At 40.6% G+C, this 25,636-nt stretch overlaps 1 protein-coding gene across 3 annotated transcripts in view; it reads right to left on the bottom strand.

Moving 5' to 3' along the window:
* Positions 1–234: 234 nt before the first annotated feature.
* Positions 235–25,636, bottom strand: part of FMN1 (formin 1) — a 427,872-nt gene continuing 402,470 nt past the window's right edge. For all 3 annotated transcript variants that reach the window (XM_049611644.1, XM_049611645.1, XM_049611646.1), the window contains 2 exons: positions 11,458–11,542; positions 235–9,028 (listed from right to left, as the gene is read on the bottom strand). In XM_049611644.1, coding sequence (XP_049467601.1) covers positions 8,984–9,028; positions 11,458–11,542 — 130 coding nt within the window. In that variant the 3' untranslated portion in view covers positions 235–8,983. The remainder of the gene's footprint in view (positions 9,029–11,457; positions 11,543–25,636) is intronic.

The following is a 25,636-nucleotide window of genomic DNA, read 5'->3' as shown; positions in this document are numbered from 1 at the left end:
TCTGTTTGGTGTTAGCCTTGAATGCCTAGCTAGATTGCCCACTGTTGGTGGGGTAGACAGAGGAGGAAGAAGGAAACATGATGGACTTACCAAGACCCAGCTCTTGCAGCTCAGTAATACTGTACTTGAGCAGTAATGAGCGTCAGAGAGGACTGGCATTCACCACGTGAGAGTACTGTTGGGAGATTGTCCTGAAATGTCTCCTGAAAATAAATTTGCACAACACATCCAACAGACATGAAACCAAGATTTATTAAAATATCCTCATCATATTTACATTTGGAAGCCATGAATGCAGTTCTCTGCAAATTCCAAAAAATAGAGTTCTATCTCTTAAAACAAATTAACAGAGGTATCAACCGATTAGGATAAATATAATCTATCACAGAGATAGGATTCTTTGAATAGACAATCTACATGTTCTAACCAATATATATTATGTACAAAAATACACTTGAGATGGTGACCAAATAGTGTCAAGGAGGAAAATATATATATAGAGAGAGACACACACATAAATTTTCATTATGTACAAATCATATTGGTTCCTTCATCCTTTCTTTTTAAAAATAAATACTTCATTTGGTTGCAAATGACATTTACAAATCCAACTAATGAACATTTCTCAGCTTTGACAAAATTAAATATGCAAACAAATTAGAAATACGTATTTTTAAAAATTTAAAGGGGAAAAGATACCTGAATTGAATTAGCTTATTACGTTAAAAAATATCCAAGAGCATGTAAGGTTTCATGCCTTTAAAGTGCCTTCTCATTTCTCAAACTGTCTTCATTATTGTTTAAAACCCTTTAGGATTGTATCTATAGATTGATCTAATATTTAATTAAACAGAAAAGCCAAGATGTTTCCAGGTCAAAAGACTGACTGCTTAGGACATGCTTATACTTTCTTTTTAAGCACTTTCAAGAGTGTAACAGTTACCGTTGATCTGAAAATACCACAAATTGTCAACATCCTGATCCAGATTTGTGTAGCTGTTTGGATCATGAGTGGTAGTAAGAATGGGGTGGCAATAGAAAGCCTATGATTCAAACTGTTTGCACAGAATTAAGTCAATTTGTCCAGCAGCACAGAAAAGTTACTTCGGATTCAAAAATTTGGTTTTATGCCTCATAGATGGTGACCTGGGCAGATTTATAATTTATCAAAGAATGGTCCCTAATTAGACGGTTTTAAAGTACGATCTGAGAAACTGAAAAGGACTAGAACCTTCCCCTCAACCTTCTTAAAATAAAGTCGAATAAACGAAAAAGAAATGTATTTTCCATCTCTTTTATGGATTTTCCCCTCTTTGCCTAAGTGATGAGGTGATGCTGACATTAACAAGAGGCAGCCACAGCACTGTGTCTCACTTGGTGACAGCAAAGCACCCCGTCCAAAGGGCTGGGGAGCAGCACATTGGGTTTGAGGGGACAGAGGGGGTAAACATGCTGGGTCCTGCAGAAACTGAAAAGGTAAAGGCAGGGAAAAAGCTGTGGGATTTGGAGGAAGGGGGGGCCGGAGCACAAGTATCGAGGTGAGGAAAGTCAAACGAAGCTAGTTGCCAAAATGACTTTTGGACAGGCGTAGAGAAAACAGGAAGACCTGTGCACAGCCAGCCTCATCAGAATGATTCTGAAATGTAAGAGTCATCTCAGCAAGCACAGGCCACTTTCACTACAGTACCTGCTTTTCCAGCACACTGTCAGCCACTGACAAGTATAAGATATTGAGCGCTCTCATTTGCCTCATACAGATTCCTGGAGCTTCCCCTGAAAGGCTGCCAATGACACAAGCATGGCAAAAATCACCAGCCCCCTCACAATGCATTGTATCAGCAAAACATTGCCTCTTGGCCCTGTTCAAATATTCCTTCCTCCCATCTCCTGCTCTTCTCCCACAGCCCATCGCTTGCAATGTCCCAAGGCCATAGGAGACACATAACCGCATACATCAAATGCATTTTAGGAAGCAGCATCTGGGGTCCAGGGTGTCACTAAGAAAATTAAGCCCTAAAGGACTTGAAATAACCTCCATTTGTTAGGCCTGATTCCTATTAGGAAGCTGACTGATTTCACTTAGGTTCTGGGCATGCAGCTTGATGCTGATTTTCCTGGCCAAAGCACGATCCCCTAAATCAAAGTCCAGGGCACCCTGCTTCCCACGCTAGTCTAAATGAAAAATCAACGAGAGGAAAAAACTATGGTGAATCAGTGACATGTTTTCTCTCAAAAATTATTCAATTTCTAATTTTAAAAGTTTCTGCCTTTTTAGGAGTATCTTAGATTGCTTCTTTAAAGGGGAGTTCTTTTTTCTTAATGCTTATATTTGCTGAAGATTGTATCTTTTGCTAACAGTAGAGTATTTTTTGTGCCTTGAGAAACTGAAGAATTACAGAATTGAAAAATTAATGATTTCGTATAAACCTATCCTTTTGCTGCTGGACCCCAAAATCCCATGTGTCACTCCGGACAAATAGGAGAATTGCACCACCTTCCCCCTCATTCACAGATTTGTTTCCAAAAGAAATGGATATCTTTGGAGGATTACGCAGAGTGCGGTCTCAGTGGGGCTGAAATCGCCTTTTTTACACTTTGTTGGTCAGATATGAAAAGTAAGATTACAGTTGGGGACAAGATGCCAAGAAGAAAGGGAAAAACAATGAGCTGTTTATAGTTCACTCAAACCCATCTAAAATGTAATGATTTTGAATCTCCTTCCAGTCTCTAATTGGGAAGAGTAGTACAATTTTCAAATGCTCTTTACCCATTTTTATGCATTGCCTAGAAACCTGGAATTCAAAATCCATCCCAAGAGTTACCAGAGAGTTGTCTGTTCCTGAACACATTTATTGTCCATGCCATAGGGAGGTAGAGAGCAATTTCCCTAGATACTCAGATGTCTATGCGACTAGCCTTTCATTTTGGAAAGCCGACCCAGATGAATAAACAAAAACACACTTGTTTCACGAGACAAGAATAGAAGTAAGCTCTGGAAGAGGTCTTATGCTTATACTCAGTATAAGCATAAGATAACATAATGGCGGCTCTCACTATGTGTGGGGAGGAATATTCATTCTCTCGTATGGCATCCTTACAGTTTCAAAGACAGAGTAGAGTCCCCCTTGGTATCTGCACAGGTAGAATTTAGGGAAATGCTCAGCCTACAAAATAGCCTAAATATATTAGAAGCTTGTTTACTCCATGGAGAAGAATGCCAAATTCTTTGGAGGTGAATTTCTGGCTGGAAATTATGGGCTCATTTGCATTTTGCTAGCCCAATGCTATCAAATTTCACACAAAGCATAAAGAAAAAACTAGCTCACAGAAGTATTTGGATTAGCTTTTAGAAAAAGAGGCAGACAGGTGTTTGAGAGAAGATTTAAAAAAAACAGAAAATTTTATGAGCATAGATGGAATGCAGAAGGATAAATTAATGGCATTAGCTACAACTTTCCTATTTAAAAAAATGAGATTAAGTCTGTCTTCCCCAGATCACAGAATGGAAATGATGTTTATGAACAAGTACTTCATAGATGTAATATGCAATGACGTTCAGAGTTCATCCGAGCTCTAGACTGAAGTGAACCATTAGAGGAGACGATGACAAGGAAAAGGTTTTTTGTGTTACTGGTTATCACCAGGCTGGTTGAGAGAGGGGCTGGAGTAGAGGGGAAAAGAACCTGATAAGCTCTACTTGAGGACAGCTGGCCTGCTGAATGAGGCTTGATTTGCTTCCTTAATGTCTCTATTGGTAGAAGCTGCATGGGGGCTTTGAGAGACAGAGTTAGCTAGCTGCCATTTTAATATCTTCACGTTTCCAATTAAGTTGTCAACTACACAAATTTCCCAAATGCTAGGTTTATATCACAGTGTTGATTAAGAGTCTTGGCACAAATAAGGCTACTGAACTGGCTTCACGCTTGCATGTTAAAATGCTCTTGAATTCACTACTTCCCAGCAAAGAGTCGATTTGGGAGGGTTTGGTAGATTGCCCACTCCTCGGGAAGGAAAATAAAGAATTGTGAAACTAACATTCAGTGCCTCTAATAAGGTGTCAACAACCGACGGGTGTGCAGCAACGCCACAAAATGGGCCTCTCGGTCACATACAGCTGTGAGTAACAGAGCCTAGTTATGCCTGGATTCAATTGCTGATGGGGTTATAAATACTGTTAGGCAAGTCTGCAGCAGCCAGCTATGCTGAGGCCAGTTTCTGAAGGTGCTTTTCTTTAAGTGACTTTTGCACCAACAACAGAGAAGTTTCCAAGTGGCTAGATTTCTCTATACGTAGAAAATGTAAATATACCCAACAAGTAATTAGCATTTTGGAAAGGCTAAAAATGATTCAGAGTTTTCAAATATTGAATACTATCAGTGTGGCTGCAAGACTTCTCTTGTGTTGCAGACTTCTTCATGATGACAAAGTAGCTGACATGAATGAGAGTTCATTTCTTTATTCAGTTTGCTTTCTTCAGCTGAATTGTTCCTAAAGGTAGGATATCTAATATATGAAATGTGGTTTTGATGACCTTCCAGATGTTCCACACATTTATCAACTGCTCTAAAGAGAACCCAGACTAAGGGTGTTGTAATGGTCTGGCTACTTCTTCCATTGGATCACACTACTTCTCCTTGTATGTGGCTTTTAAAAAACTATTCAGGGCAATCCTACACTCTTTTGAATCCACACTCTAAAAATTGCCTGGTTGAGGCGAAAGTCTCAAGTAGGCCACAGACAGCTCTTACTCTGTCCACACTCATCAGCTCTCACAGCTGTTCCAAGTTTTTGTGCTCAGGAATTCCACAACACTGGAATTTACAGTATGTCCATTTTGTGTGTGTTTTAGAAACTAATAAACTAATTTGTGGATTACCAAATCTGCTGATGCTTTTTCTTTCCTTTCCAGCTTTCAGTCATTTTTTTGTTTTCTGATGAGAACAGGCAGAATCAAAGAAAATTATGCACAAATCTAAACTGCTTTATAAAATGATATATTTGATATTTGGATTTTTTTGGCGGGTGGGGGGAAGCTATATATTTTGGACTTCTTTCCTCTGCTCAACACAGAAAGCCCCATGTTGGTTTTATCTTTGTTTGGGGGAGGGAAGAGTACTACAAAATAAGCCGATTTAAGATGTTGGGGAATGAATTTTCCCTGTTAACATTACAGTCTGGTTACTGGGAAAGCTCACAGGTCTGCACTGCTAATTCCCCTTGATATTCGGATTAGATGCTGTCTGTCATGCTGCTGCATGCAATGCTGTGTGCAATGATCTGTGTCCATGACATCAGGCAAAGGAAAAGCAAAAACGAAAGTGAGAAAATACAATATTCATGAAAGCAATAATTAAAATGAAAAGGCCCCCATTGCATACAGTATAATCTATGGAGAGATGTACAATCCCAGGCCAACAGGCAAATATTTACCAAAAATAACACATCTCTCCTGCTACGTCCAATCATGGTCCTTGCAAGAACCATAGCAATGACTTCCATATCTTGTGGAAGGTTTCCAATACCACCACAGAGTTTTATTCCTTCCTTCAGTTTTTCCAGTTTCTTCACCAGCAGCATATAAGCTTTTCATTTAGGAAATGCCTTTCCTTATGGTTCTTAGGAAAAAAAAAAGAGGTGCCAAAGGGGGCCTCAATACTTGTGCTTATTGGGGGACAGGCAGAGGTCCAAGTCTAGCACCCAATCTGGCAATTGGTTCCTTGACCATGCTGCCAGTTTGTTTTGGCTAGTACACCTTTCCACCACCGAGTTTCCTTATTCTACTTCCCAGATTTCAGAAATACTTTTTTTCATTATTCCTAAGTACTTGCAGTGGGCATTTGAAGAGACATCATAGGTGTCAACTCAAGGATTCAAAAGGCAGCAGGTCCATCATCATCATAATCATCTATTTCTGCTTGGCTACACTTTTCCCTTTCCGTGCCCCTCCCCACCCCGATTGTTAAGCTGCCTCTCGTGTTAAAAGCCACACAGCGCACCCCCTTCTAACCTGATCTTTGACACCTCACAGGCTTGATGCCTTTTACCTGACATGTTTATACCATGCTTTAGTGTAATATATGATATACTTGTATGCTAGATGAGGATTGCAGGTTACTCATGCAAGAAACCAAGCTGTGATCCAACCAACTATGCTCTCGGATGTAATGACTCTTGGCTAGGAAGAGATGATGTTGCTTATAAGTCAAGGGTTGTCAGAATCTGGCTACTAAAGTTGGGTATGAATATCTGTTTAAACATGGAGTAGCAACACTGGCCACTCTCCCTCTAATTTGGGGACGGCTGTGCTTAGAAAAGCCACTTACACCCGCATGCCTAAAATGCTCAAGCTGCGTAAGCGGTGCACTAACCACTTTCTCTCCATGAAAAGTTGCATTTAACATCATCTCAGTTGCATTTTAGGGGGATTATTTCAAGGGGCTCCAGGTTGTTTTAGATGGCCCAACTTGAACAAGCTCTTGCAAACCTTTACTGAGCATCAACTTACGTTAGAAACAAAGGCTGTGCCAACACCACAGTACATGTGTGAACTTGGGAGGCGGCATCCAGATACAAAATGCAGGATTGAAAATGGGTGAGAATAATGGAGATTCTGACCTAGTGTCTTGATACAATAACTTACTATATTTGAGTAGTGTGACAGAATCACCAGGTTCCCCCAACAGAGCAGGCAAAGTACAATCTTTAGAAATAGGTATTTTACTGCCAATTTTGACTCCGTCCATGTGGATTGAATCCAACTTGGGCTGCATTTGTCTATCACATTAAATGTTTCCACTCCTCCTTCTTCAGCATTGGTTCCCTGAGAGCATGTTCTTACAGGGTTGTGTGGCCATAGTGACAGTCCTGTTTACTGTCAGTGATTTTCTTGTGAGCGTCTTCCTTAGAGACCTGAAGTGGACCACAGTGACTCCATTGAAAGTCCCTGCTGCTCTCGTTCATCAACTCTGTGGGTACCCATGAGGATCTAGACGTGATCTCACTGAACTCAAAGTTGATCCCCAAGGCAAGGACAAAACAGGCACTTTTCTATTGCACGATAATACTAGAAGGAATGTCACAGGGCACAGGATGACTGTAAGTGGAATTTGTTTTAAATCGATGAATTCCTTAGATTTTCTTCAGCGTTAAGTGAAAATGAACAGAAACAACATAAGAAAGCAGCATGAAAAGTTTCTTGCTCATAAGCAACTCCTTTTAGTAATGGAAGTTCTTTACCAGCTTTTTGGTTTTGCTGGTCTCATCTCTTATTTTGAATCGGAAAAACAAAAACAAATGAAAAACCCCAACCATGCTCCCATTTTCCTTTCTTTTGAATTATTAGAGAAGGTGGTTAGCACCTGAACAAATATGGCTTCTGTGATTTGATTTGATCCTGACTGCATTATATTAGGATATAGTGCTGATTTAATTAGCTGACTATATTAGGGGGTCCCTGAGGGGGCTGATGATTGGCAGGCAGTCCTGGGTGGACACTCAGGCACCTAGCAAGTTGAGAGGTTCTGGGAAGAGCCTGGGTTAAGGGGCAAGGCTACAGATGGCAGCCCGATCAGGAAGGGTTTTAAGGTTCTCACCCCCCTCTAGACTGTCCTCCACCAACTGAAGGAGAAGGCTTAGACCTCTTTCCCTTCAAGGCCCAAAATGGATAGTCTTTGATATTATTCTCAATTCACGTCTAGTCCTTTCTCTTCTCCTCTCACAAGATAGATTCAAAGAGAGGTGGCATAAGGAAAAAAGTGGCAGGGGAGAGATCCAAGATCATTTCCCTTATGACTCAAGGGGTACTGGTCTTATGGGCTCCCAGGGTCAGAAAGAGCTGCCTGTGTGTGATATTCCACTCAAAGCTTAATATTAATGTAATAATCTTCTTTTCATTTTGATGTAAAGAACTTTTTTTATGCTCTTAATTTTTTTGACATCAAAGACTCTTGCTACAGCCTAGGTCACAGGCCTGTTGGTTGAGGTCATGGTGAAAGACTGAAAGTAGCATTTGCTCTCCTGTCTGAAAACTGCCTCCTGAGGTTGGTGGGAGAGGTATAGCCACATGCACACAGTCCCAGAACACGATGCAGAGCTGAGCTCAATGTCACCGTGGCCTTATCCACTAACGAACAGTGTGAAATGTCAAGTCTGCTGTTACTGGATCGCTTGCCCAAGCAGGTACTTTGACCTCCAAGCCTGTGTGGCTTGGTTATCCCTGTTTTTTCCAGAAGTTAGGGTGCAGAATTTCTGCTGGGCAAGGAAACCACAGCAAGCTTCTATAAAAACAAAAGAATGGGTCTTGCTTAATAGCTGATGTCAACTCCTTGTATCATTATTTCTTTTCCACCCATGTATAATTCCATCTTCTATCCTTTCCATTATATGAATAACAACAACAACAACAACAACAACAACAACCACCAAATAACCATTTCTCTCTTCTGGAAAATACATAGTCTTGGGCCTCTTAAATATAGTTTTGGTAAGCTCCACATTTTTGGTGAGAAAGGTGCTTCAGGATCTTCCTGGAACAGGATGAAAATGAAGATCAATTGTCAAAGCAGCAGTATGTAAAGATCAAGGCTTAAGTTCTTGCACGGCAATTGTCATAAAAGATCCCTTTCTTCTGTCACGAGTTTATATATATCAAGCTTTGGTTAGAAAGCTTGAAATCACCGCTTTTAAAGATACTTGGAAAATCTTGGTATTTCTTCTGGTCCTGTAATGGAGTGACTCTGGACCTCTAAAGAGACAATAATCAATATTCTTGCAATGGTCCTGTAAACAGTTTCTCATTGTTCCTGTGGCCTAACAGGGGACTTCCTTAAAAAGGCACGGGGTGCTCACTGCAATGACCTCAGAAAGAGATGAGCAAAACAAACATTTGGTGACGTATCTTTCAAGAACTTCCTGCAGCACCGGTGTTGCAAAGGACCATGAAAGAAAATACATCGCGTTGCCATCATTTTCATATGTCTCTGTATTAGTTGGTGGTCACACTGGCTTCCTTCTGACGCAGTCTTTCCTTCTGTTTTTTGAGGGGGAAAAATGAGTTTATTATCATTCTTTTTTCTAAATTTTTATCTTTCTCAGATTTTGGTAAATTTCTCAAAGCGTTGGTCTAAAATGATGAACAGTGTTGTACTCAATGCCCAAGAAATGTGAGTCATTCTATCCCTCTTTCCGGAAATCCTCAGTTACCTACTCCTCCCACCCTATTACCGTTACTTTCCAAAAACAAACAATGAATAACCAGCTAATCAATCAATTATATCCACCTAAAATACTGACCTTTCACCATGCTAGGCTGTGCTGTTCTCTTCCTCTGTGACAAAGGTCCTAACGCTGCAGTGTCACTCAAAGACTCCTCCTACCCCAATGCTCAGTCTATTCATGGAAATAGGGAATGCCTATGAAATCGTTTCTGAAGAGGCTAGATATGAAACAAATCACCATTTCCAAGTTGAAACCATCTGCACATGGTCAACTTGGCAATACTAAACAAAGGCCGTGTAGAAGGGAAGATGAGCAGATTTAATCCACACAGCAGGGAGGAAGCTCCTATTTGCCATGGATGTTCTTCTCTGCTCCCCCAGAGCTTCCTTCCCAGGGACAGCCTTCTAAAGAAGGACATCAAAGTGCACTGGCAAGATATGAATACAAATAAGAAACCACACAACAGAACATGGGCCCTCACTGTTTCTAGGACTTCAGAGGAGTAAAATACTAAGCATAGTGAGAATGGGTCTGTCTGTCTGTTTGAGGTGGGCAAATAAAAGGCTAAAAAAAAAGAAATGGAAGAGGTGTACTGTTTTGCACAGAGAGGCCTCTTGGGAGCAGATCCTCATCTGCTTGTGATCTATGAGATGCGACGCACTGAGTTACTAAACTGGCCTACGTGTAAACTTACGCTGGTGATTTCTAAACACCCATCCTGCGTTTGGATCTCAACTTTGACCTGTGAAGTTGAATAAGGAAATCAGTTTGCAAGCTCTTGCCTAATTTCCACCCAAATAAACAACAACAAAAGACAAGTTGAAGATCACAACTGGGAGCTAACTCACAGTGGAGGTCGCCTATTAAAAAAATTTCCACACTAAACCCACTGACAGGGCTGAATCCATTCTGTGCCTCTAGAAATAAGGTTTGGCTGTAAAAGTTAAGACAGAGGCCCAAACAAGAGGGCTGGTGAAAGGGGTAGAAGCTGACCAAGGAGGAAGACAAAAATCAGGGTTGAGCTCACTGCCACCAAAAATCATACAAGTGCAGGTAATAAATACGTCATCAAATGGGCACAGAGGATGTGCCCATTGGGGGGGAGCTATGTGCTCTGACTGAGGCTTTCCCCGATCGAGTCCGATGACTCTGACTTCCCCACTTCTCACCCAACATTCATTTAGCTCCTGATAGGGCTGTTATGAGAGATACCACAATCAATCAACGTAAAAAATCTTGCTTTAATAACTGACATTTCACTCAGATGGCCAAAAAATTTTAAGTAGCTGGCAAATGGTACAAGTACCTGAAAAGGATAAAAATGAGTAGCTGTGGGACACTAGGAGACAGAGAAGGGAGGGTCTGAAAATCAAACTGAGGAGAGTGTTCTCTTGAAGAGAGAACACTCATTGCTGTTCTCCATGGCAGGGCCAACTAATGCTGCCAAAATTTGTAATGACAAGAAAAACAGCTAACATTTTTAAGCTCTTATAATCAGGCACTTTGTACATCTCTCAGTTTCCTCAAGGTAACCCCAAAGCAAAAGCAGTATTATTTCTCTCTTTTTACCAAAAAGAAAGAAGCAAAGTGATTTCACTCAGGTTTTACAACCAGTAAGTGGCTAAGCTGGGATTTGAACCCTAACACCTCGCGTTCCTAACCATTTAGCTATTCCGACTACTGTTTCTAATGTATAGGTAGAGCTACATTTTGAACCTTCCCGAATGGGACTATGGAGGACAATTTCCCCTCACAGACTGACTCCAAGTTTCGAGGCCAGGGAGGATGCCAGGCACCAAGATTCTGTGCCAGGTTTTTGTTATCCATTTGGGAGGTGATCCTAGGTAGGCTGTATCTTTTTGCATCTCGGTTTTCCCAGTTATCTAAAGAGCATAATCTCTACCCCTTTCTTAAATGCCTCAACATTTTGGGACAAAGGCGCTTTGGGATAAGGGGGATGTCGGCACGGGGTGTGGAAGGGTGTAAAATGGCAAGTGACTAAATTTGCTCCACCAGGAAACCATCTTTGTTGAGTCTGCTGGGAGAACACAAGAAACTGTGTTTGGCTCCTCGCTCCCTGCTCCCCTATATTCTTTCTTACCTAAACTAATCTGCGATGGGGACTGAGAATCTGGATACTGCTCATTCCTCTGAGTTTTGTCCTTTAAATTCAGACACATTCCTGGATACACCTCAGTTATAATGAAAAATCTTGAGGTTAGGCTGAAAAATGCATCTCACCAGACTAGCTGTGGGATTGATTTTCTTCGTCTCTACTTTCTTCTCTGACGTCAACTTGCTGACGGATTCCTGAGCCATTTTCAATCTGAAATCAAAACAGGGAGGGGGGAGGGAGAAGGAGGTGAAGAGAGGAGGAGGAGAAAGGAAAAAAAAAAGGAAGAGGCCAGGTTAAACAGGAATCCAAATGCTTTTGAATTTTAACCAACTGGCAGTTTGGAAATACAAGGAATGGTTTCTCAGTGCCTTTGATTATCAAATTCAAACACTAATTAGGTGTGAAGGCATGTTTTCTATGTTATTGAAACTGACTTTCCTTCACTGGCTGAGAGGCTCACATAGATGACTTCAGAAAGTCTGTTTCTGTGACCAATGCAGGAGCGTCTTCTGATCTGGGGAATACTAGATGCATACACTTTACTCTGAGTAGACACTTACGTGGGCTCTCTGGCTTGTGATCCAGTCAGCAGATAATAGACAACTTTGAAAACTCAAGTTTGAGGAAACATATGAAAACTACAAATATTAAAATATACCAATTCATATCAAGAAAGTGAAAAGACAGGGGGGCCTGGGTGGCTCAGTCGGTTGAGCATCCGACTTCGGCTCAGGTCATGATCTCACGGTCTGTGAGTTCGAGCCCCGCGTCGGGCTCTGGGCTGATGGCTCAGAGCCTGGAGCCTGCTTCCGATTCTGTGTCTCCCTCTCTCTGCCCCTCCCCCGTTCATGCTTTGTCTCTCTCTGTCTCAAAAATAAATAAACATTAAAAAAAAAATTAAAAAAAAAAATAAAAAAAAAATAATAAAAAAAAGAAAGTGAAAAGACAACCCACAAGATGGAAGAAAATATTTGTAAATCATGTATCTGATAAGGGACCTATATTCAGAATACACACACACAGACACACACACACACACACAAACACACACACGGAGAACTCCAATAACTCCAATAAAAAGGCAAACTGCCCAATGAAAAAATAGGCCAAAGATGACATACGGAGGCTACTAAGCCAATGAAAACATGCTCAGTATCATTAGTCATCAGGGCAATGCTAATCAAAACCATGAGATATTTGCATATCCCCTAGGATGGTGAGAATTAAAAAGAAAGTAGCAAATGTCAGAAGTATGGATGTGGAGAAATTGGAGCCCTCAGACATGGCTGAAGGGACTGCAAAATGGTGCAGCCACTTTGTCAGTTTCTCAATATGGTAAGCATAGTTACCAAAGGACCAAGCAATTCCATGGCTGGGTATATAAATATGGATGCATATCCAAGACAAGGAAAATATATGTTCATACCAAAATTTTCATATAAATGTTTATAGCAATGTTATCCATAATGGCCAGGGGTAGAAACAACTGAAACAGATGAACAAAATGCAGTACGTTCACACAGTGGAGTACTGCTGGGCCGTGAAAAAGAGTGAAGTGCTGATACACGCTACAGCACGGATGAACCTCAACAACCCACAAAGCACACAATTCCACTTATAGGAAATGTCCAGAGTAGGCAAATCTACAGAGAAAGAAAGCAGATGAGCAAGTAGGGGTCGGCATGGGGGACAGTGGGGATGACTGCTAATGGGTTAAGCGGTTTCTCTTAGAATTAGGTAGCTGTGATGGATGCACATACTGGTGAAGATACCAAAAACTACTGAATTGCACACTTTAACAAGGGTGGACTTCATAGTATATGAATTATGTCATCAAATTTGCACATCCAGCAGTCAGATAATATCAACTCTTACTGAGGCTGTGGGGAAAAGGGAAACTCTGCACAGTGCATTTAGGGAGGAGTGGAGATTAGTTTAGCTGGCTCTGGCAATACCAGGTTTAACTGAGAACATGCACTCCCTACGAGTCATCAATTCCTCTTCTAGGGAGATAACCAAATGAAACCTTCGTATACAGACACGGGGCTTTCTCTGGAGCAATATACGCAATAATGAAAAACCGGAAACAACCTAGTGATTATGTTCATTAGAATAATGGATAGATGATAATAGCAAGTAATAGCAGCTAACATTTATTGGATGCTTGCTCGGTACCACGTACTACTCTACCTGCTTTATTTGAATTAAACCATTTAATTCTCACCCAGCCTTGTGAGGTAGGTATTTTCACTATTCCTATTTTACAGGTCCTGACCCCCATGCAATGCTGCTTATATACTATACTCACTTAACGGAGTATGGTACAACTGTGAAAAGGAATAAACCAGATTTACAAAATCAACAATTACAGATATCCAAAACATGATATTGAGAGAGTGAAGAATTCTGCAGAGTGATAAAGTGAAGAGGCCATCTAGCATGATGGTCAAGGGCTCGGGCTCCAGACCGTGATGGTGGGACTAATTCTTAGCCCCACCATTAATCAGCTGTGTGACCCTGGGCAAGTAACCTCTCTGTGCACCTTCATTTTCTAATAGGAGGATAACAACAACAGTGCTGCTGCAAAGAGTCACTGAAAGGATGGAGACTCTCTCTTGCGCAGCTCCAGGCACAGCATAATCACTCACTATAGGTTTCCTACTATTGTTACCAAGCATGCAGTCTGCTACACTGTGCACATATGTAAACAGTACCCGCAAAACCATATTGTTCATAGATGCCTGCATGTGTGTATAAACATACATACAAACATCTGCCTGTATGTATACAGAGACTGGAAAGCCACTCACTGGTTTCATGATAGAGTTTATCACTAGTAACATGGAAGACGAGAACGGCATGTCAAATAAAATTTCACTTTTATCTGTAATGCTTCATTTTTTAAATCACAAAATATTGAATATGTGGCAAAATGTTAATAGCTACTTCCACGTGGTGGGAATATGGGTGTGTTGTATTATCTTTTGTATGTTTCTTTATTTTCAAAATTTTTTCAAAAATATTTTTTAAAGATTAAGTAAAGATCCAGCAATGCAAACATTAAAAAAATTGAATGTGCTTTTTCTTTAGGGCCTCCAATAAAAATCTTTTGCTCAATATTACTCACATACTTGCTTAATATCAAAGAAATAGTTGAGTGCCTTACTTCTTTACTTAGCTAATTTTACACAATTTACTTAAAACACATGGTTAGTAATCCAATCTCTCTGCCCACATGCACAAGTTAGTTACGATGAATTCAACATGCTGACCTGAGCATCAGAAAAGAAATAAAAATGAGACAAAGATGAGTAGTGATTTATATAGCCTAAGAAATACATCTTCAGAGCTGCCCAGGAATGGGCGCTTCTCAACGCTGACATAGGTCTGAGTGTATACGCCACACCACGCACTAAACATTTGTGTTTGCAACAGTAACTAAGACTGTACCCGCACAAGAAGAGAATGCGCTGAAAGGATCAAATCCAGGCCAGACTGCATTGGAGACTCCGACTAGTAGGGCATTTGCAAACCAAGATGATGGTGCTGTAATGAGGTCCCAGTTTGCAGAATCTTCTCTTCTTGGCTTCTCTCCAGAAAGATGTGCTTTCAAAAAGCACACCCATCAGTGGCTGTTTCAATGAAATGGTTTGGAGTTACTATTTCCCTCCATGCCCCCTACCTTCTAGGGAGCTTTTGGGGGTCATCTTTTGCTTTAGTAGTTCATTTTCCCATTGAGAATTCTGTTCTCTTGCTTCAAAGTTGGGCTTCTACCATGCTCCTGCTCAGCAATGCCCTTCCCCAACGCCCAGATCCCTTGGAGCCTCTCTCCATGTTCTCTGGATGTCGGGGCAATGGTAGCGGTTGGGGGTGTGGAGGCAGGAAGGAGAGGAGCCAACCTAAGGTTCTTTCCCCACTGCAAACCTTTTACTACTGGTCAGTGGCTGCTCTGTAGACTACAGGCAGTCACATACACCCTGGACTTCGCAGGACAACTCTGATCTCAGTGATTCTACCCTGCTCTTCTCCAAACAGTCGCCTTCCATTTTATCATCTCCTTTTCAAAGGGCATTCTTGAAAGTCACAAAGGATTGGGAGAAGACACAGCTTAGTGCAAGGAGCTTCAGCATCAGCTAGACTTGATTCCAATTCTAACTCTGGCAGTTATTAGAAGACTTAGAACAAGTTAATCGATTTTTCTAAATTTCAGTTTCAGTTTCTTTATCTATAAAATTGAGATTAAAATCAACCACATCTTATTATTGTGAAGATTAAATGAATATATGCAAAACAGTATACCAGGTATAGAGCAAATGGTCAATAAAGGATAGCCATTATGGAATCTCCCATCATAGAGGTAAAGGAACTTCTTAAGAATGCATGGCAACAGTTTCTGACTACACGTGAAGTAGGTGGTGTTATTCACAAAGTATTATCTCACAGGAATATCATTAAGATGTGTCCTGAAAGCAAACCAAAGAATTCACTCTAATTTTTCAGATCTGAACACAGATTCCAAAAGTCCTATCTAGAAGCTCAACTTTGGTGTAGGTATGGCAAAAATTTCTCAACCAAATAAGAGAAGCTACAGGCATACCTTGGAGATCCTGCAGGTTTTGTTCAACACCACTGTAATAAGCGAATGTTGCAATAAAGAGAGTCACATGAATTTTTTGGCTTCACAATGAAAATTAAAGTTACGTTTACACTATACTTCAGTCTATTGAGGGATAACATCACGTCTAAAAAATGTACATACCTTAATTAAATAATACTTTATTGCTAAAACATGCTAGCCATCTGAGCTTTCAGTGAGCTGTAATCTTTTTTGCTGGTGGAGGGTCTTGCTTCAAGGTTGATGGCCACTGACTGACCAAGGTAGTAATTGCTGAGGGTTGGGTGGCTGTGGCAATTTTTTAAAATAAGACAACAATGAAGTCTGCTACATCAACTGACTCTTCTTTTCATGGATGGCTTCTCTGTAGCATGCAATGCTGTTTGATAGCATTTTACCCACAGTAGAACTTCTTCCAAAGTTGAATCAAATCCTCTCGAGCCTTGCTGTCATTTTATCAACTAAGGTTACATAATTTTCTAAATCCTTAGTTGTCATTTCAACAATCCTCACATGATTTTTTTTCAAAAGTAGATTCCATCTCAAAAAAACACTTTCTTTGCTCATCCAAAAGAAGCAACTCCTCATGTATTAAAACTCTACCATGAGATTGCAGCCATTCAGTCACATCATCAGGCTCCACTTTAAGTTCTAGTTCTCTTGCTATTTCCACCAAATTTTCAGCAGCTTCCTCCACTGAAGTCTTGAATCCTCAAAGTCATCCATGAGGGCAGGAATCAACTTCTTCCAAACTCCTGTTCATGTTGATATTTTGACTTCTTCCCATGAATCATGAATGTTCTTAATGACATCTAGATAATGAATCCCTTCCAGAAAGTTTTCAGTATACTTTCTCCAGATCCCTCAGCAATCTATGACAGCTAAAGACTTATAACATATATTTCTTAAATAATAAAACTTGGAAGTTGAAATGACTCCTTCATCCATGGGCTGCAGAATGGATGTTGTGTTAGCAGGTATGAAAACAACATTCATCTCAGTGTACATCTCCATCAGAGCTCGAGTGACCATGTGAATTGTCAACGAACAGTCATATTTTGAAAGGAATCTTTTTTTCTAAGCAGTACGTCTCAACGGCAGGCTTAAAATATCCAGCAAACCATTTTGTTAAAAGATGTGCTATCATCCAGGCTTTGTTGTTCCATTTATAGAGCACAGATAGAGCAGATATGGCACAGTTCTTAAGGGTCCTAGGATGTTCAGAATGGTAAGTGAACGTCGCCTTCAACTTAGAGTCACCAACTGCATAAGCCCCCAACAAGAGAGTCAGTTTCTGCTTTGAAGCCAGGTACTGACTTTTCTTCTCAAGCTATGAAAGTTCTAGATGGCATCTTTTTTTCCAACAGAAGATTGTTGTCTACATTCAAAACTTGTGGTTTAGCATAGCCACCTTCATTAATGATCTCAGCTAGCTCTTCTAGATAACTTGCTATAGCTTCCACATCAGCCCTTGCTGCTTCACCTCATACTTTTAAGTTATGGAGATGATTTCTTTCCAGAAATCTCATGAACTAATCTTTGCTAGCTTCAAACTTTTCTCCTGCAGATTCTGTACCTCTTTCAGCCTTTATAGAATTGAAGAGAGTTAGGGTCTTGGTCTGGATTAGGCTCTGACTTAAGGAACGCCGTGACTGGTTTGGCCTTCTGTCTAGACCACTCAGACTTTCTCATAGGAAACTGACACAGAATCAGGGTTTTAGAAATCATGTGGGAAGAGACTGAAAAGCAGAGGTCTTGCGGTGTGATCAACTTCAGAGGGTTTAAATAAACTGAGATTCAGTTTTCATCAGCCACAGGAGGTTTAAGTAACTTTGAATTCAGTTGCTAACATTCTTAAATGCAGAGACTTCACATAAGAAGTCAGCGTTCTGACCTCTCTTACACAACTGGAAGACACAGCAACAAAGAGTGGCATCTCTGCACCTCAGCCTCTCAGTGTGTGGTGCTTCCTGTCACTTGCTGGCGTATGGCAGTCCTGAGGTGGTCAGGCGGTGCCATCTACCAGCTTGTCCACACAGATGACTTTCTTACACTCAGTGCACTTCACTCATTGTTGCTGCCCGCCTGAACTCTCTAAGCTTCAACGTTTTGGTTGGGAGACTTGCTGGAAGGCTAGTGTGACAAGTCAGGGAGTCAAGGGATGAGATCCCAGACTACTGAACCAGCCTTCTAATTGATCTTCCTCCCCCACTCCATCCTACTGATGAGTGCAGTCTCAATTGGTAATGCAGAACTCTGAGAATGTCACTTCCCTTCTTGAAACCTTTTAGTGACTCTCAATCAACTATAGCCAGGGTTAGCAAAGGTTTTCTGCAATGGCCAGAGAATAAATATTTTAATTTTTTTTTGTAGGACAAGTTATTTTTCTTTAATATCTGAATCATAGCTATATCCCAGACAATTCCAATATAGATCATTTAGGCTAGATAAGCTATATATTTAAGATATATAAAATCAAGTTGTTGATTTTAAGGGTATGTTGTCTTTTTAAAAACATTTTTTTATTGTTTATTTTTGAGAGAGAGAGAGACATGAGTGGGGGAGGGGCAGAGAGAGAGGTAAACACCAAATCTGAACCAGGCTCCAGGTTCTGGGCTATCAACACAGAGCCCAATGTGGGGCTCGAACGCACAAACCGCAAGAGCATGGCTTGAGCCGAAGTTGGACACTTAACCCACTGAGCCACCCAGGCACGCTGAGGTACATTATCTTAAAAGTATAGTCCATCCAAGGGCACCTGGGTGGTTCAGTTGGTTGGGTATCTGGTTTCAGCTCAGGTCATGATCTAATGGTATGTGAGTTCGAGCCCTGTGTTGGGGTCTGTATTGACCACTCAGAGCCTGGAGCCTGCTTCAGATTGTGTCTCCTTCTCTCTCTGTCCCTCCCCAGCTCATGCTCTGTCTCTCTCTCTCAAAAATAAACATTAGAAAAAAAATTTTGTAAAGTATAGTCTATTCCATTTTAAGGCTGATCTATAAAGTGGAAAAGAATGCAGAGTGTTAGATCCTCTTACAACAGCTGAAAGATAATCAAAAGATCATCAGTGCCTCAGATTGTGAAAGGGAATTTATATTGAGTTTCTATAATTTTTTCTAGGTACTTTAATTTTTTTAAGTTTATTTAATTATTTTAAGAGAGAGAGAAAAAGAGAGAGAAAGCAGGGCAGGGGGAGAGGGGGGGGGAGAGAGAGAGAGAGAGAGAGAGAGAGAGAGAGAGAAAGAGAGAGAGAATCCCAAGCTGTCAGCACAGAGCCTAGCATGGGGCTCAGTCCCATGAATCACGAGATCATGAACTGAGCCGAAACCAGCCAGGCGCTCCTAAGTATTCTCGTTTTTTATTTTAGTTCACACATGATGTTACATTAATTTCATGTGTACAACACAGTGCTTCAACATCTCTATACATTATACTATGCTCTCCCCAAGTACAGCTACTATCTGTCACCATACGATGCTATCACAAAGCACTGACTATATTCCTTATGTTGTGCCTTTTATTCCAGTGACTTACTCACTTCGTAACTGGAAGCCTGTATCTCCCACTCCCGTTTACTCACTTTGCCCATCTTCCCATTCCCTCTCCGCTGTTTGCCATATGATTTCTGTGACTGTTCAACTCTGCTGTTGTAGTGTGAAAGGAACCATTAAAACAATACATGAACGAACAGCAGTGCAAATGCTGTGTTCTAACAACCTTTATTTATAAAAACTTGTAGTGGGCCAAATCTGGCCCATGGACCATAGCTATGTTTGCTGAACGCTGAACTACAGTATAGGATTCAGATTCCCCATTATGGCAATCAAGGGTCGCTCTGTTCTAAACTTAGTTTACTTGTCCATCTTACATTTTCAGACATGGATCTGGTTTTATATTGTCCTTGGACAAATCACTTAACCCTCTGAGCCTCAGTTTCCTCATCTGTAAAAGCAGGAATAATACCACACTTAACACCACTGCTGTGAACAGTGTAGAACGCGTTGTATATGATTGCTTATCAAATACCCTTTCCTTCCCCCTCACTCCCTGTCCCAGCCAATCTATTCACTGCTCTTTGCATCATGGCTTTTCTCGGCTCGCAGGTTGCTCTTACTGTTCCCTCGATGACTTTCTTACTCATTTCCATAAGTTCAAATTCTTCCCATTCTGCTCTCAGCTTAAGTGCCAAAGTCATGAAAGCTTCCTTCACCTCTCCTAGCCAGAAGTAATTACTCTTTTCCCAAGTGAAAGAGCACTTTGCGCCTCTCTTCAGGCACTTAAGGACTTTTCATTTTAGGACTGTATAGGTGTCTGATTTCCCTTAAACCACGGGAACCACTTGAGGACAATGATCATGCCTTGTGCATTTCTGGGTCTCCTCCCTATTCCTACATCAAGCGGTCTCCCATGCACAAGGGAGCTGTTAGCAAATACCTAAGTGGCAAATGAATGATTTGATTGGTAGTTCCCCCCTCCCACTTTAATCAAGTCTAAATGTTTAGTAAATACCCAGAGTTGTAGAATAATTAGCTTTTCCATTTATCCCTGGCGTGGGGAGTAAAAACATTTAAAAATCTAGTTCTAGTTACTGATTAGCTGACTGAGTCCTGAATAAGCAAAAAGAAAGGGCATTTAAGGCCACCCAAATGTGCTAAATATTTATACATGTCAACTTATGTACACATTCCAGGATTCCTAAAAGTATCCACATGACATTGCCCAAAAGAAGACTGAGGCTCAGTGAGGTTAATGCAGCTTTTCCTGAGTCTGGAATTTGCTCCTCTCACCTAGGATGTAAGAACTTTTCTGATTTAGTTAAAGAGCTAACTCCTAGCCACTTACATGCTCAGTCTCCCCCGTGGCTCCATTGTGCATGGACTTGTTTTTGGTTCTGGCCTAGATGTTGGTTCTATTTTTGTTTCTGGTCTAAATATTTACTCTAGAAAATCACACATAGTTAGTTGCTCATGATTTCTCATAGGCAAATAACTAGACTTGATTTCAAAGTTCCACAGCATCCCCTCCACGCCCAAAAATCTGAAATATAGGGGAAAAAACAAATAAGTTAGAGAACAAAAATGACTATTCTCAGTTCATAAATGCCTCAGTAAATCTATCAAAACCCCTACCTTTTCTTCTTCCTCATTATAATGAATCTCTAAAGAGTTATTGAGGGCCCTGGTAAATTTCAAATGCTGCCAAAGTCTAACTGAAGAAAGGTGCAAATATGAGATGAGGCCAGGACACATGTTTTCTTACATTCCTGCTTAGTCCTTACTTTATAGAAGTGATCTGCAACCTTGGTTTCATATTAGAACTATCTGGGGAGGAAAGTCTGCTTCTGCTTAGAATGTAGAAAAGTGTAACAATATTTTTCCCATCCTTGGATGGATAACCTACAAAATCACACGTTTTTCTTGAACCCTTTGGAGATCTAGGGGTGTTGTGAACTGCAATACAAAGAATGGCATGCCTTTCTATTCATAGGCTTGGGTTCCCCACTATTACAAACTCATTTTCTGGAAGAGCTTAAAACTGGGTATACCTGGAGCGCCTGGGTGGCTCAGTCGGTTAAGCGTCCGACTTCGGCTCAGGTCATGATCTCACAGTCCGTGAGTTCGAGCCCCGTGTCGGGCTCTGTGCTGACAGCTCAGAGCCTGGAGCCTGCTTCCGATTCTGTGTCTCACTCTCTCTCTGCCCCTCCCCTGCTCATGCTCTGTCTCTCTCTGTCGCAAAAATAAATAAAAACATTAAAAAAAATTAAAAAAAAAAACTGGGTATACCTTTGGGTCTTCTACAGGCTGATTTATATACCCACAGCTAAACCAAACCAAGTCAGAACCCGCTGACTTCAGGAGACTGAAGGACAATGTCTTTATTCTTTTGACAACCAGGATTTCAGTGGTTCATAGTATACAAAACAGAACACACTGAAATCATCATGAAGTTTACAATACCAGAAGTGCCTTCATTTATGACCATAGGAATTGAACACACCAACCAATCAAGAGCTAAGTGAGAGATCGAGGAGGTGGGGTAGAGTGTTCAGGCTGTTATACACTGATTGTCATTATGGGAAAACCAATACTTTAGAGCAGTGTGTTCAAACTGTCCTCCAAAGAGCCTTAGCATTCAGCAAAGGTGCCTCAGGGAGAGGAGGAAGAGTTAGGGGATCCTCCAGATCCCAACATCTGCAAACCCTGCTTCAGCTAGAAAAGCTTTATCTGTTTTATTTATGTATGTTTTCTTCTGAACAGAAAGAGATCCATTAAAAAAAATTAGAAAACCCCTGTGTATGGACTTCAAGAGACCCCATTGAAGCCTCTGGGGGAAAGAGAAAAAAAAATAAACAGCCTTCCTCTCTGGGAGAATGAGAACCAACACAAGTCTTCTTCCTAAAGAACTGTCCAGGAATATCTTGGAGCTGGATAACTGATTAAGAGGACAAGGCCTTTTAAAAGGATGATACATGGGACACCTGGGTGGCTTGTTGGTTAAGCATCTGACTTCAGTTCAGATCATGATTTCATGGTTCACAAGTTCAAGCCCTGCATCGGGCTCTGTGCTGATAGCTCAGAGCCTGGAGCCTGTTTCGAATTCTGTATCTCCCTCTCTCTCTGCCCCTCCCCACCTCCTTCTCTCTCTTTCTCTCTCTCTCTCAATCTCTCTCTCTCTCAAATAAACATTAAAAAAAATTTAAAGGATGATTTTTCTGATAGCCATTGCCACCGGTTTCCAGGTTTGGGGCTCTGATAAAATAGCAAATCTTTAAAAATCAAAACATGGCCAGTTTACCACTCACCTCTGCTTGCTACTTTCTAGTTATGTTCTAAGGTTGTGAGATCAACAGTATCTGGCAAAGACTCACAGGTAAGAACTGTGGAGAAAGATCCAGGTGGGCTAAAATGTGGGAAAAATAAGAGCCCACTGGAGTACCCACTGACTTCTCATAAAGGCAAGAGTTACCTCACATTTCATCATGGTCCTTTTTTTTTTTTTTTTTTTATAGTCTTGCTTGGAATTTTGCTTGATCTTCCTGATTTCAGTTCTATTCTACTCTCCAATTTCTACTGGCTTTCTTTGCTTTTAATAAACCCAGAACAAAAATGAAATGGATCCATCTGATTCCATCCTACCCAACATTCCTCTAAGCTTACTTCTGTGACTGCAATTAATGTTTTTTGTTTTGTTCTGTTTTCGTCAACTGCTCTTTCCCTTTTCCTTTCTTTATCATTTCAAATAACTGAATTGTAACAAGACTGTCAAGTTGTTCAAAAACAACTTTTGAATAATAAGTATGAGTCTAGGATACACACACACACACACACACACTTCTCAAAAATATATAAACATTAAAAATTCACTACACACACACACACACACACACAATGGAATATTACTTGGTGATCAAAAGAATGAAATCTTGCCATTTGCAACAACATGGATAGAACTAGAATGTATTATGTTAAGTGAAATAAGTCAGTAAGAGAAAGATAAATATCATGATTTCACTCAAAGGTGGAATTTAAGATACCAAACAGATGAATATAGGGGAGGGGAAGGGAAGGAAAAATAAGATAAAAACAGAGAGAAAGGCAAACCACAAGAGACTCTTAAATACAGAGAAGAAACGGAGGGTTGCTGGAGAGGTGTTGGGTGGTGGATGGGTTAAATCAGTGATGGGCATTAAGGAGGGCACTTGTTGGGATGAGAATTATACACAAGTGATGAATTGCTAAATTCTACTCCTGAAATCAATACTACACTATTTGTTAACTAACTTGGATTTAATTAAAATTTAAAAAAAATGAGTAAATGGTCTGGAAAATCAAAACTATGGAGATTGCTAGGGGTTGGGGTGGGGGGGAAGGATGAAAAGACCACAGAGGATTTTTAGGGCAGTCAAAATATCTGTATAATATTATTATGATGGATCTATGTCATTATATATTTATCCAAACCCTTAGAAAGTACACCAACAGTGATCCCTAAGGTAAACAATGGACTTTGGGTGATTATAATTGTCTGTATAGGTTCATCAGTCATAACAAATGGACTCTCTGGTGAAGAGTGCTGATAATGGGGGTGGCTATGCCTGGGTAGGGACCAAGGGTATATGGAAAATCTCCGTACCTCTCTCTCTCAATTTTGCTGTAAATCTAAAACTGCGCTCAAAATACAAAGTCTTTTTAAAAATGAAAACAAAAGGGTAAGTGGTCCCCACAAAATATCATCCTGTTTTAAACACCTATTGGTGGATATTTGTTAGAAGTTCTCTTAAATGACAGTGACCAATTCATTTCAGAAAGTGGAAAATATATAATCTAGTGATATTACCAGCATTAGATTTGTTAATAGTCACTCTCTTTTGTAATGTAGATAATAGGACCAAGGGAGTGACTTCAGGAATACGGAAGGAGTTTTTGCCTGTAGTGCCACTAGCTTCAAAGAGGAATCTCTGTTACCCATCCAGTACTGTGTGACCTAAAACAACAGTCACTGCCTGACCCAGACTACGCATACACCTTCACTGAAGATATTCAAAGTCAATGGTGTCAGAAACACTGGTGGATAGCGGCAAAGAAAAGGGAGGCATTGCAGGGAACACAGTTCTTGAAAGTCATGTTTGGTAAAAGCATGAAATCTGACCAGCTGTAATGTGAACCTGTTTAAGGAAGACTTTAATATCACTCATCACTAAAGACAGAAGGTCAAAATAGTCCAGAGAGGGAACAAGGCAGGCTCTGTGCACCAATGAAAACAGAAATGGTCCTGTAAGTCAGCATGGCATAGGGAATACTAAAGGTCCCTAAAAAGCAGGATTATAAAAGCTGAAGGTACAAACCACTATGTCACTAGACTTATCTGAAAATTTAAGGCCACGTGAACCAGAATCTTTCTAACAAGTATGAGAACTCCATGGAAGAACATGATCAACAAAGGAACAGGAGAAAAACATGCCTTTGTCAATGGCCTAGTTAGTTTCCACCTAGGGCCCTCTGAATGGTGGATAAAGTTCTTGTTGGACAGAGAAGGGAGGTGTTGGCACCTACTGAAGATCACAATTTTAAAATACATAACTTGCCAGTCTGGCTACCCAGTGTGGGTTGGCTTTACCAATCATAGTTAGGAACAGCTTCTTCTATAAGCAAATGATTATATTTTTATGGTCTCCCTTTAAGAGAAAAAGTCAGGGAAAGCGAATAAGAAGCTACAAACATGAAATGCCAACTGGATATTCATTCACTCCTGTGCCATGATCTCCATGCAGCCTTGAACAAAGCAGTGTCAGGCCAAGGAACAAAGAACTGCACAGTCTTTGTGGAGATGTGAAAGTGGTTTTATTGCTTAAGAAAGCTCAATACCACATGATTTCTGGAACTTTGGATGGAGAAGGTTGAGGGAAACATCTTGTTATTTTCCTCATTAGGATTACTTGCATCATAGACAGCATTAACATCACAGAGGTGTTTTTTAATGTTGTGCTTTTAGAAGGACATAGCTATGCCAGGCTAGCCTTCCAGTCAGTGCCCAATAGACTAGGCATTAGAAGTCAGGCTCTGTGCATTCTGTGGAATTTGTGCAGGTCTTTTGATATTCTGATATTCCTCAAGTCTCTAAAAGGTACTGTCCTCATGCTGTTTCTCAACAACCATAAGGGGGCTAATGTCCAGCTTTGGTTCTAAATAAGT

Source organism: Panthera uncia, assembly GCF_023721935.1.
Source record: "Panthera uncia isolate 11264 chromosome B3 unlocalized genomic scaffold, Puncia_PCG_1.0 HiC_scaffold_1, whole genome shotgun sequence".
Taxonomy (NCBI): Eukaryota; Metazoa; Chordata; class Mammalia; order Carnivora; family Felidae; genus Panthera; species Panthera uncia.
Note: the sequence above shows the minus strand (reverse complement) of the source record. Positions and strands in the feature narration are given on the sequence as shown.